The sequence below is a fragment of the Mustela lutreola genome, chromosome 15 (assembly GCF_030435805.1).
Source record: "Mustela lutreola isolate mMusLut2 chromosome 15, mMusLut2.pri, whole genome shotgun sequence".
NCBI lineage: Eukaryota > Metazoa > Chordata > Mammalia > Carnivora > Mustelidae > Mustela > Mustela lutreola.
Window position 1 is genome coordinate 21,922,903 of NC_081304.1, and position 12,764 is coordinate 21,935,666.

General features: G+C 49.9%; 1 protein-coding gene across 2 annotated transcripts; it reads right to left on the bottom strand.

The window, feature by feature from the left end:
* Positions 1-295: 295 nt before the first annotated feature.
* GSDMA (gasdermin A) lies at positions 296-11,743 on the bottom strand. Of its 2 annotated transcripts, XM_059148475.1 has the most exons (11): positions 11,530-11,743; positions 11,168-11,348; positions 6,854-7,019; positions 5,928-6,024; positions 5,378-5,425; positions 4,949-4,972; positions 4,206-4,229; positions 3,454-3,608; positions 2,867-2,981; positions 1,672-1,745; positions 296-993 (listed from the first exon to the last, which is right to left on the bottom strand). In XM_059148475.1, the coding sequence occupies exons 1-11, from the start codon at positions 11,741-11,743 to the stop codon at positions 751-753; spliced, it is 1,341 nt and encodes a 446-aa protein (XP_059004458.1). In that variant the 3' UTR covers positions 296-750. The 2 variants fall into 2 exon arrangements, with proteins under 2 accessions (XP_059004458.1, XP_059004459.1); XM_059148476.1 differs by lacking the exons at positions 4,206-4,229; positions 4,949-4,972 and having other exon boundaries at positions 3,454-3,656.
* Positions 11,744-12,764: the final 1,021 nt, after the last annotated feature.

Here is a 12,764-nt window from a genome sequence, read left to right on the forward strand (position 1 = left end):
GTGGCTTAACCCATTGAGCCACCCAGGCGTCCCCCCCCCCCCTTTTTTTTAAAGACTTACCTGCATTCTCTTTGATATACTTGCAAGTTGCCTTACTCTTGGGTTTGTATCACAAATAAGCCTGTCCCAGTCCTTCACCCTGAGTCCGAGGACCCTAAACCCTCCTCTTTGAAGACAAGCTGCTTTGATGATTTTCGAACTTTAGAATCTAGATTCTACATTCTATACCTTCATAGTTCTCTGGGCTTTCCAACTGGCCCGTGGATAGTATAATAGTACTCATATGCACATGATCTATATGTAGTAGGACAGTGTTTATTTTTTTCCTGGCAGAAGTTAAGAAAAACACCAAAAGACATTTCATCCAAAGTGAAATAATATTTTCCATTAATTCCAGTAAATCTTGATTTTTGGAAGCATAAGCAGGAGGATTGGGATAAGAAGTGAATTATTTTTGGTTTTGCTGAAATGGTTCATAGTTTTAAAAATTTGAATTTTTCCAAAAAACAAACCAAAAAAAATTGAGCTTTTCCACTTTTGGAGGATCTAAGCATCAACAGATGGGTTGTGGAGCTGAAAGGGTAGGGGGAGAGGTAGAGCTGGACAAGCAGGTATCACTTATCTTGGGTAATCAGCCGGGGTTTCCATCACCTTCAGCTTGACGGCTCTAAAATACCCCTGGGTGTGAAGAACACAGCACAGGGAGGTCGTGAAGGCATGAGGAGGCAGGAAGCAGGTGGAAAAGGCAAGTTAGGAGGCCTTGGTCAGCAGCTGCAGGAGGGAGAGGCCAGCGTATAGGGCACAGAGGCGGGGGAGGGTGTCTGGGTCCCATGTGTACTGGGGACCCGATCTCTGCACTTCGAGGCCACTCAGCCCCACTAGGGCCTCTGTGAGGGTCAGTTCCTCTTCCCCAAGGGAGGAGAGCAGGTCAGGCTGCAGGGGGAAAACACCCTCTTTATCCTGTAGGAAACTCTGTTCCATTGTGTTCTCCACCTGCAAGGAACCAAAATAGCATAAAAAGAAAGAACTGGAAACCTGTCCTCTTTTCTCCTAACTTATAAGCACCATGAAGAAGGGGGCGCCTGGGTGGCTTGGAGGGTTAATCCTCTGGTTTCAGCTCAGGTCATGATCCCAGGGTCCTGGGATCATCTGCTCAGCAGGGAGCCTGCTTCCTCTCTCTGCCTGCTTCTCTGCTTACTTGTGATCTCTGCCAAACAAGTAAATAAAATCTTAAAAAAAATCTTAAAAAAAAAAAAAAAAAGCCACGAAGAGGGCTACCTTTCTCTTACTATAACTCCTTTCATTACATTACAACTCCACGTGGGCCTTCTAACCACCCTGTTATGGCGGGCAGCCCTTTTTTTTTTTTTTTGTTAGCCCTATTTTCCAGAAGTGAATTGAGACAGTCTTGGCTGTGAATAAACAAAGCCAAGGTGTTCTGTCTTTTCAAGCTGAAAAACCCAGATAACTGCTCAGAAATTCACTCTGCAACTTCCAGTTGCAAAATAACAAACAAGGGAGAACATGGAGATAAATGAGCCCTGAGCGTGGGCCGCTGCCCTACAACAGAGGCTCGCCAGGACAGTCTATTGTTAGGCTGAGTCTATATCTTTCCATGGGTTCCAGCTGACTCCCTCCCAAACCCTCTTGGCACCTGCAGTTTTCTCTCACCAGCTTAAGCTGCATGGGTAGGATCTTTTTCTCCATCGATTTTATCAGCAGCTTCTGTTGGGCTTCACTTAGCTCTGGAGGTAAATAAATAAATATAAAAATGCAGTGCTGGTACCAAGGGGGCTCCAGGCCCAAAAGAGGTATACTTCCGGAATTTCAGTGTTCATGAATCCACACATTTAACCCAGGTTGAATGCTGCTTTATGCTAGGCACCTTTGTTGGGGTGTTGGGTAAAAATCATACGCCTTTCACTCAGGGAACTTGCAGGCTAGCAGAGAAGACAAAGCCAGGTGCAGGGACAGCACAGGGTGTTAAGGGACCCATAGCCAAGGGGTCTGCTTTGGACTTAGCACTTGAAGGCAGGCTTTTAAAGGGGACAGACATCTCAGCTTACTCCTGAAGGACCAGGGAGTTTTTCTAAGTGGGGTAATGTTTCATGCAGAGGGAAGAAGAGAATTCGGAGCAAGATGCGAAGATGTCACTCTCTGAAATTAAAGCTAACAAATTTCTATATAAAAGTGATGAGCTTAGGGATGGCTGGGTGGCTCAGTCAGTTAAGCCTCTGCCTTCGGCTCAGGTCATGATCCCAGGGTCCTAGGATCGAGCCCAGCCCCACTTCAGGCTCTCTACTCAGTGGGGAGCCTGCTTCTCCCTCTTCCTCTGCACCCTGTCCCCTACTCCTGTTCCCTCTCACCCCGCTTTCTCTCTCTCAAATAAATAAATTTAAAAAAATAATCTTTTTTTTTTTTTTTTAACCAGTGATGAGCTTAGCTATATGTAGAAATTTTAACTATGTGACTGGTAAAACTAGGGTTACTTCCCAACCTCTATTAGCAAGGCTAGACTACCTTCTCAGATGATCCAAGGTGCCCAGGTGAATCCTTAGGAAGGTAAACAATTTTTTATTTTTATTATTTTGTTTTATTTTATTAAGGCAATCTCTGTTCCCAACGTGGGGCTCAAATTCACAACCTCAAGATCAAGAGTTGCATGCTCTACCAACTGAGCCAGCCAGGCGGCCCTCTAACCCATTTCTTTAAATGTAGATATAAACTATTTTAACGGTGGTATAATTTGCCTGTCATGCATGCATGGAGTTGTTCGTTCATTCATTCATTCATTCATTCATACATCCGGGTGATTCATTCCTATCACTGAAGAGGTACATAAATGAAGACCTTATTCTCTACTCACCTGTTAGGGCTCCGAGGAAATAGAGGATGCCACCCATAGCCTCCTTCGATACCAAGACATCTTTTGGGAGTGCCTCCAGGGTCACTTCATGTCCTTTGTCTAGAGCCCCTTCGAGCTGCGAGGAAAGGTAGGCAGCAATTTAAGATAACATAGGTAAAGGGCCCAGCACAGTGCCTGGCCCATCAGAGTCCCTTGAGATATGTTAACTATCTCTCGTTTCCTTGTTTCTTTTTCAAGGTGTCAAGTTCTGAAAAGTATGGGGCTCCTGGATTTCATGGTCCCCGAGCCTTGAACTCTGGGAGGGAAATGTTCCAGTCCCCTTTCCGAGGAAGGGTCCTGCTGGCCCACAGCCTACCCTCTGTCTGTCAGCAGGTGCTTTGAGAGAAGCTGTCCTGTTTACCCTTTTCCAGAGGCATGATGAGGGCAGTGGCAGCCGGGTGGGGGTGGGGAGGACACCTGGCCAGCCTCAAGGAAGACACCCACAATTGATTCTCCCGGCCACTGACCACCTCTGTCCTGTCCTGTCCTCTGCCAGTTGTGACACCCACACACACCCACCCACCAGCAACCTTCCTCTGGGGCCTCACCGTGAGTTCCAGGTCCTGTAGCTCCTTTTTCTTCCCAAGAAGTTTGCTGAGGCAGGTGAGCAGGGAGTTTTGCCCTGCCTGGTTTAGCTTCTTTACTTCTTGGATCTCTCTTTGAACTTCTTCTTTTAGTGTCTTGAAGTCCTCATGTTCCTCCCCTGTTGAGACAGTGAACATGGTAAGCCAAGTGCCCTCGGTCCAGCAGCCTTCCCATCCAGCCCCCTCAGGTCCCCGTGCTCTGCTCCCAGCCTGAGCCTGACCTCTCTTCTTGACCAGGGAACATGATTATGAAGTTTCCATGAGCCGTGACTTGAGGTGTTATGGGGGATGGTCTAGGGCAAGGAGGTGGACCAGGACATACATTATCATCTAAGCGGACGGTTGATTCTCCCCACGTTCCCAAGCCCCATCCCGTGACAGTAGACAATCGACTTTCCTTTCTCTTAGACTCCAGCTTAAAGTTGAGGAGGAAAGTCTATTTCCCCTTCTGGAGTTATTCGACAAAGAAGAATGACTTCGGTGACTGAGTGAAGGCGAGGATGGGTGGGTCTTTATCCAAGGATATGGGTGGATTGAGGTTAGCTTGAATCTTGGCCTGACCCTCTAGGGGCCTGGCATCCTAAGCCTATGTCCAGGGGAATAGCTTCTGGAAGCGGCTCCAGTTGCCCAGACCTGGGACTCAGCACCTGTCTTTCCCTCTCTGCAGCCCACTGCCTCATTCCAAAGTCTTGGGAGAAACTCAGAAAATTCCTTACCAGCATCAGATGCCAGGATAACATCTGGGGGTGAAGAGGAAAGAAAAGACAAGAATGTACTCCTCCAAAACAGTAGCCATGCCCAGGGAATGAAACATTAATGGGGGTTAGGAAACACATCCTATTTCCTGGGATGTCCCAGCTATCTTGAAGCTACACTTGCTCCATTCATGGGAGGCAGGAATGGGGCAGGAAAGAAGCTAATCCAACGTGAAAAGGGGCCCCTAGATTGACTGAGTTGGCATCACTGTGACTCAGTGACTCATCTATCCCAGATGCTAGGCAACAGAGCAGAAGATGTGTGTGGGACAGGTTACAGCTAAGGAGGCCCTCGAGGACAGAGGTCTGTGGCTTCAGACCACCTGAGTAGCCTGTCTAAAGTCTTCCCCTGCCACCACTTTTTCCTAAGTCATTGGAATTTCTGTCATGTTTTGGGGACAGTTGTTTGCTGAGACCTGCAAACAGTCAGTCTTTCAGGGAAGAGGAGAAGAAGATTGGAGTTTTAAAATTCTGTGTCAAGGGACAGCTGGGTGGCTCAGTCGGTTAAGCATCCAACTCTTGATTTTGGCTTGGGTCCTGATCCCAGGGTGGAGGGAGAAAGCCCTGTATAGGGCTCTGTGCTCAGTTGGGAGTCTGCTTGAGAGTCTCTCTCCCGCTTGTGCTCTCTGTCTGTCTGTCTGTCTCTCTCAAATAAATAAGTAAATCTTAAAAAAAAAAAAAAAGAAATGAGAGAAAAAACTTACGGGTGAACTTCTCCTCTGGCTTTTCTGAAGACAGAAACAACATACATATGTCAGCATAAAACCTATTTGTGCCTTTTTATCTAGAGCGGATGTCAAGGCAGCTTTATCAGTGATTATTATAAAAACACACGGAGATTATGTTAGCTCATTCCCTTCCCCCGAACACACATACAGTCTGGGAACACACAGTATCTCTGAGTCTCATTTCTGCTTCTGACTTCCGGTCTCTTTTAGTTTCTCTGTCTCTCTAGGGCAGTATTTATGTGCTTCTGTCTCCCTTTCCTGAAGTTGAGGGCAGATATTTTCATAAAGGGACTTGGGAAACAAAACGAGGGGCTCCTTGAAGGATTATGGCACATGCTAGTGGAAGGTGCAGGATTTTAGCAGATGATGTCAGGGTAGGGTGAAAGGGGAAGCAATTTCACTTACCTCCGGGAGGGAAGGTTTGCATGTTATCATTGCAGATATGTGGAATATCTATAAGAGAGGCGAGAGCAGGAGGACCCTTAAATGGCTGCCCACCTTCCCTTCTCTATTGTCAAGTCCATGGGCTTCGCTAAGGGCTAGGTCCCTGTCCCCAAAGGCCCCACCAAATCCCCTGCTCCACCTCTGTTGCTCAAGGAACTCTTCTCTTCCTCCGTAAATCCTAGGACGACTCTATTTTCTGCTTTGCATCCTAGTGCTGGTATCTGGGTCTGTTTCCTCCATGGGGTGCAGACTTCTTGAGAGCAGAAGGCGGAGCTTCTTCATCTCCGTGCCCCGCCCCCCAGCTAACCCGGGGCCTGGCATGCTGGAGGTGTTCAGGACCCAGGGGCTCCTTTACTCCCTCTCCAGAGCAGTTCTGTCCCTGGCAGCTGGGACCACAATACAGTAACTCCAGCACTCCTTCCCTGGCTTGCCACCAGAGGGGACCGGGGCGCCTTAGTGCTAATGCGGGTAATTCTTGTCTGGAGGGGACAACACACCAGTGTCTGCTCACCCCACTCATCGTTGCCTTTGACCATCAGTTGTCTCACTCGAAAGGCCAGGATGCAGCCCTTGGGGATGGTCACGGCCTCCTTGTGGTTTATGGATCCCTAGGATCAGAGACAGTGAAGACTTTTGAACCCTCCGAGAGTCTGAGACATGGGGTGTGGGTGGGACACGTGGAGGGGCAGGCCCGAGCACCTCTGGGGAGATAAGAAGTTCAAAACCTTTCATTTGTGTCCCTGATTGCCTTTCCACCTAGTCTGGGCTCCATGGGATACACTTTGAAGCCCTTTGGCATCATCCCGCTGACGAGGTGTATCTCCCTTCCTGGTGTAGACACAGAAAGGAACTGGACGGACCAGCTCCATCACCTGCCCGGGCATCTCCATCCCACCTGAGAGTTTCCACAGGCCCTGTTCCTTCTTCCTCTTCGCCATCTGGCCTGTGCTCACCTCCTTCAGGAAGCCTTCCATGACTAACCCTACTCCCAGTTCCAACTCACCCCTTGAATATTTATACAAACTAGGTTTAGGTATGTGGAGCATTTCTCATCTACATCGAATTTTCCAGGCCTGTGTTCTCGGGGCTTTAACCCGTGTGTCTCCTTCGTGAGACTGAGAATGTCTCTCTCCAGTACACCAGGAACACCATGAGGGATGACCCATGACTATGAGTTCCCCCTTCCCTGATGGCTCCCTGTGGCATCTGGAACAGGCCTCTGGCCACACTGGGCACCCTTGACCAGAGAGTGGGCTTGGGTCTGGCTGACAGGGGCCTGAGTCTTGAATAGCAGGAAGACGGAGTGGGTCATTTTCAGTATCCTGGGTAGGCACCGATGGGGAAAATGAATGTGTTTAATGCAGGCTCCAAGGAGAGGCTAAATACAGAGGTGTGTGTGTGTGTGTGAGAGAGAGAGAGAGAGAGAGAGAACCAAACCTGAAGTCCCAAGGGGGCGAAGAACGGGAGGGAGAAGCAGCCCTCCGCCTTGCCAGCTCTCTCCAGAGTGACCTCCTGCACTGTCTCCACCACCTCCATGACCACATACAGGTTCTCCCCTCGCTCTTGCATCTCCTTCAGGAACGGGTGCTCGGCTGCCAGCTTCCTGGGGCAGGAGACGCACGAAGGGATGGGTCAGAACCTCTCCCCGCCGGGGCCATCATGCGCTTTTCTGTTCCTCGGCCACTCGCAGGAGCGAGGCATGGTGATGTCAGGGAGACGGGTGAGGACTCTGGAGTAGAAGACTGAGGCCAAAGCCCAGGTGGCAGGGCAGCCACTCTGCGTCCGGGGAGCCTCATCCATAAAATGAGGGTAATGACACCTCCCTCCGGGGATGCTGAGAGGAAAACTAGGAAACCATCTGGCATGGCTCTTGGCTCCGAAGAGGGCCCCCTGCCTGCTCCTTTCTCTTTTCCCCTCTGCCTCAGGGTGCCTTCCCCTCTCTTCCCTCCTCCCTGTTCTCAGTCCTGTTCATCTCTCCTGGGGCCCGTCTCTTCACCTCTCTCTTGCTATTAACACCAGTTCCTCCTCCCCGCTTGCTGGCTTCCAGAAACATGTCCTTTGATCTTGCCACTCCCTCAAATTACCCTTCTGGTTTTTTTCCTTTGCTTCACTGGCAAGTATCTCAAAAGATGGGCCCATACACACCACTTCCTCACTGTCCATTCCTAAATTAATCATTTGGCTTCTATCTCCACTCCTCAACTGAAATCCCAACGACCTCGCACCCGCCGCGTTCACAGACCTTCCCTCACTCTGCACAACACCGACCCTGCTGCCCAAAGCCTCCCCGTGACTCCGTCTTCTCCTGGCTTCGGTCTCACCCTGCCAGCCACCCTGTTTCTGCTCCCAGCTTTCAGCCTTCTAATTCCTACCTGTTCTGTCTGTGTCTCCTGTGCTAGTTTCTTCGGTTGCTTAAAATATTACATTCTTTAAGATTCTGTTCTCGGGTGTCTGCCGTCTGGACTTCCTTGAACATCCGCTCCCCGCACCTCATTCCTGTAATTTCCATCTTTATATGGCTGACTGCCCCACAGGGATCTTGACCTTGACTTCTCTCCTGAGCTCTGGGCCCTCGTTTCCAACTGCCTTAAAATTTTTCTTCTAAAATGAGATATAATTGGGGCACCGGGGTGGCTCAGTCGGTTGAGAGTCTGGTTCTTGATTTCAACTTGGGTTATGATCTTGGGGTTGTGGGATCGGCCCCCTCATCGGGCTCCAGGCTCAGCATGGGTGGGGGATGTCTGCTTGGGCTTCTCTCTCTCTTCCTCACCCTTTGCCCCTCCCCCCACTTGGTCCCTTTCTCTCTGTCTCTAAATCAATGAATAAAATCTTTAAAAAATAAAATAAAATGAGATATAATTGACATATGTCATCATGTTAGTTTTAGATGTACAACGTATACAATATAGTGTTGTTGACTGTGGTCACTCAGCTAATGCCTCACTGGACCCACAAACTCAAAATGTCCAGAAGGGGCTCACAGTCTTTCTCTCCAAATACTTCTAAAGTCTGTCTCCTTGTTTCTGTTCATGTCATCACTTGGGTCCAGTCTCAGAGTTAATTTTTTAACGTTCTCATATATGTAATTATTTTAATAAAAGTTGTATTTATTTAAGGTATACAACATTTTTTTAAGGTTTTTTTTTTTTTTTTGGTTCGTTTGTTTAGGTTTTTTTGTTTGTTTGTTTTGTTTTGTTTTTAGTAATCTCTATACCCAGTGCAAGGCTTTGAACTCACAACCCCGAGATCAAGAGTTGCATGCTCTTTCAACTGAGCCAGCCAGGCGCCCCACAGAATGTTTTGACATACCTCTACATAGAGAAATGGTTGGTACAGTTAAGCTAATGAACATAGCTAGCTCCTCACACAGGTACCATTTTGTGCATGTGTGGTGACTGACTCTCTTAGCAAATTTCCCGTGGACAGCATACAATTATTAACATAGTTATCATGTTGGACATTGGCTCTCCATCAGCATCATCTCTGACCAAACCTTCTCCCTCACCCTGCAATCAGCCATCAAGTCCAGTCCATTCTGGTGCCCCAAAGGTGCCCCAGCCCCAACGGGTTCCTCCCTCTTTATACTGACTGCTCTTCCCAGTTCTTGTCTTCATTTTGCATCTCTGATGGACAGTGGAATGGTGTCTTGCCTGTCTGCCTGTCCTCTAGTTGTCACACTTCCTCTGTCTGGCCAGATTAATCACCACGCACATCAAAGCATCCTCGGGGGGGTGCCTGGGTGGCTCAGTCATTAAGTGTCTGCCTTTGGCTCAGGTCATGATCCTAGGGTCCTGGGATCGAGCCCCACATGGGGCTCCCTGCTCAGCGGGAAGCCTGCTGCTCTCTCTCCCACTGCCCCTGCTTGTGTTCCCTCTCTCACTGAGTCTCTGTCAAATAAATAAAATCTTAAAAAAACAAAAACAGGGGTGCCTGGGTAGCTCAGGGGGTTAAGCCTCTGCCTTTGGCTCAGGTCATGATCCCAGGGTCCTGGGATCGAGCCCTGCATTGGGCTCTCTGCTCAGCGGGGAGCCTGCTTCCTCCTCTCTCTCTCTGCCTGCCTCTCTGCCTACTTGTGATCTCTGTCAAATGAATAAATAAAATATTTAAAAAAACCCAAAAACAACAAACAAACAAACACCCCAAAGCATCCTTGGGGTCCCCCGAAGCCTACAGAATCGTTCCACATCCTTGACCAGGCATCTGGGTCCTCCATGATCTGGGCCTTAGCCTCTGCCTCCCACTTGCTCCTACTTTTTCTGCTCCTGCCAAACCAGCTCTTCATGCTCCCTAGTGGTTTTGAGATTTCTCACCCACGTGTCTTTCTAATGTCCTTCTCCCAGACCTTCACGTTCAATTTCTACTCATCTTTCAAGGCCTGGATCATGGGCTGTCTCCTCCGTGAAGTCCCCCTTCATTTCCCCAGCCAGAAATCCCTCCAGCCTGCCACAAAACTCAGGCAAAGTCCTCCTAGACACTATCTCTCACCCTGGATTATAGTTACGTTTTACAGATTTTTTTTTTTACAAGCCCTAGATTGTGAGTTTCTTTCTTTCTTTCTTTTTTTTTTTTTTTAAAGATTTTATTTATTTATTTGGCAGAGAGAGATCACAAGTAAGCAGAGAGGCAGGCAGAGAGAGAGAGAGGAGGAAGCAGTCTTCCTGCAGAGCAGAGAGCCCGATGCGGGGCTCGATCCCAGGACCCCAAGATTATGACCTGAGCCAAAGGCAGAGGCTTAACCCCCCAAGCCACCTAGGTGCCCCGATTGTGAGATTCTTATACAAAAATATTCCAATGCACCCCAGCTCCTAGTGGGGTGTTTTGCACTCCTTTGAGGCTGTATGAATATTTAAGCACCCCATCACTTCCCTCCTGCCTCCCTTCTTTCAACCACCACTTAACTACTTAAAAGTCAGTTCCCCTGGCAAGCACCCCCATTTGAGGTGCCCAGCATTGACATGGCATCAGCCACACCCCTTGTGCCGTGGGAGCAGTGTTCCCAAGGGCTGCCTCGTATAGGTATAGGACCGGGCAGACGGCTTGATTTATGGGAGCAGAACGCTGTGCCCAAGCTTCAGGGAGCAGATAAGACCTTTTCCCTTTTATAGAGTCAAGTTTAGGAAGGAACCCTAGAGGTTTTCATGGAACCACATCATTTTTCAGGAAAGAAAACTGAGGTCCTGAGAGGAAAAGTTATTTTTTCCAAGGTCGCATAGCAAGTTAATGTGAACATGCTCATACTCGTGTGTGTGTGTGTGTGTGTGTGAGAGAGAGAGAGAGAGAGAGAGAGAGAGAAAGAGAGAAAGAGAGAATGAGAGAGGGGAGTGGTACTGGGAGTCGTGGAAAGAGATGGCTAGGAGTGGTTAGGAGATGCACCCATGGACCACATGGTCGTCTTTTTCTTTCTTTCTTTTTTTTCTTTGGAGATTTATTTATTTATTTGACAGAGAGAGAGCGAGCGAGCGAGCGCACAAGCAGGGGAGCAGCAGACAGAGGGAGAAGCAGACTCTCCACTGAGCAGGGAGCCTGAGGCAGGACTCGATCCCAGGACCCTGGGATCATGACCTGAGCCAGAGGCAGACACCTAATGACTGAGCCTCCCAGACGCCCCCAGAATGGTCACCTTTAAGAGCTCTGCTGTGATGACCCATAGGTGAAGGTCAGTGTGAGGGCCCTGCCCATTAACTCAGGGCCCAAAGCAGCCTTTCCAACCACCCACCCATCCTGGTAGCCCCCCAGCCCTGCCACTCTTACCTCTCCTGGTGCAAGGTCTCCAGAGCCTTAGGGGCCACGCTGAGTGTCTGGACCTCCAGGGTACTGCTCCGGGACAGCCCCGCAGTCCCTGTGACCTTGACTGTCTTTGGCACATCCACCTCTCCCTCCACTCGGGCATCCAGCATATTCTTAAAGCTAAAGTTCCCAGAGTCTGTCGGATCTGCAGGAGAGAGAAGATGAAAGGAGCCAGGCTGAGGGGCATCCCTCTTCCCCTGCCTCCTGGGAGATCTCAGGGCTACGTGACACCAAAGCACAACTGGGCAGAGGGAGCTTTGGGTTCCCCCTCGTAAACCAAGGCCTGGCGCCCACCCATTGGGGCCCAGCCTCGCACCCGCACTGACCTGCAGGCGAGCTGCCAGCTTCTAGAACGTCCAGGAGGGTGTAGTCTGTGCGGACATACCGGGCACCCCAGAAGAGTGTGCTCTTCCTCTTCCTTAGCACCAGGCAGAACGGATGGAAGCGCTTGAAGTCTATGAGGCTGTCAAGGGGCGTCAGGTCCCCTCTAGGGTTTAGCTGTCTGGCCAGGGCTCGGGTGACATTTTCAAAGATGGTCATTTTCTCTGTTGGGATCGGGTTTTGGGGAGAGACAGGAGAGTGATAAGCTGGGAGACCGGGACATGGTAAGGGCTGCGGCTGAGAGAGATCACCTGGCTTTGGGGGAGGGGGTGCCTTTAAAGATGCTGGGACACTAGGAATGTCAGAGCTGAGAGCAATGCAAGGCACCTCCGCTTTGTGAGGAAGAAAAGCAGCTGAGAAAGCTGAGGCAACTTGCCCGACGTCACACGGCTGCGTAGAGAAGCCAGCCTTGCCTGTCAAGGGTTTTTGCGCACAGCTCATTCATGTCCCTCATGAACTTGAACTTGGAGCCGGGCTGGGACGTTTCACGCGTGAAGGAAGTCAAGCTTCTCCCATGCAGCTCTGCCCAGCTTCCCTTCCCCCAGAGAACTCTGATGGCTGGCACCGGGGAGTCCGGGGAGGCAGGCAGCCCCCACTGGTGCCGAGGGCCTGAGGAGGCAGACGAGGTTCTCCTGCTCTGTTGTCCCTTCTTTGGGTGGAGGTCACTTCCCTTGTGCCCACCCCCTGGCTCCTGCCTCAGAGCAGACCCGCTTCCCGCCAGGGGCCACCCAGTACACCCAGGCATTTCAATCGTTGCCTTGGTTCCCTCTGCTTCCCTCCCAATCTAAAGAATCCCTATTCATCCCTCTAAGATTCAATCTGGGTCACCTCTTTTGTGGCTCCCTTCTTCCTCCCCTTCAGGCAGCTAGTGACTCTATCCTGTGTCCCCAGAGCACTTTGTACGCGCCCTTCCTGAACACCTGCAACCTGACGTTGTTCGTGTTATTATGATCTGTTCTCTTGGCTTTCGCCTACTCGACTGTGGCCTCCCAGAGGGCAGGAAACGAGTCTTAGTCATCTAGGCACCGAGCACAGCACCTGGTGCAGGCCTAGAGCCTGGCAGATGTATGTGGAAAGAATGAATGAGGAAATGGATGGATGAACGTGGCCCTGGGAGACATATACTGAGGTGCAAGAATGTGGGGTCTGCAAAAGCCTGAACTTCAGAGCCTCAGGTCCC

What these genes read in the sequence shown, in the direction of transcription:
- GSDMA (XM_059148476.1), bottom strand. Translation starts at nt 11,743, where the DNA reads ATGACCATCTTTGAAAATGTCACCCGAGCCCTGGCCAGACAGCTAAAC. An exon ending in AGCTGGCAGCTCGCCTGCAG is followed by an intron (nt 11,349 to 11,529) that starts GTCAGTGCGGGT and finishes TCTCTCCTGCAG; the next exon opens with ATCCGACAGACTCTGGGAAC. An exon ending in GAGACCTTGCACCAGGAGAG is followed by an intron (nt 7,020 to 11,167) that starts GTAAGAGTGGCA and finishes CTCCTGCCCCAG; the next exon opens with GAAGCTGGCAGCCGAGCACC.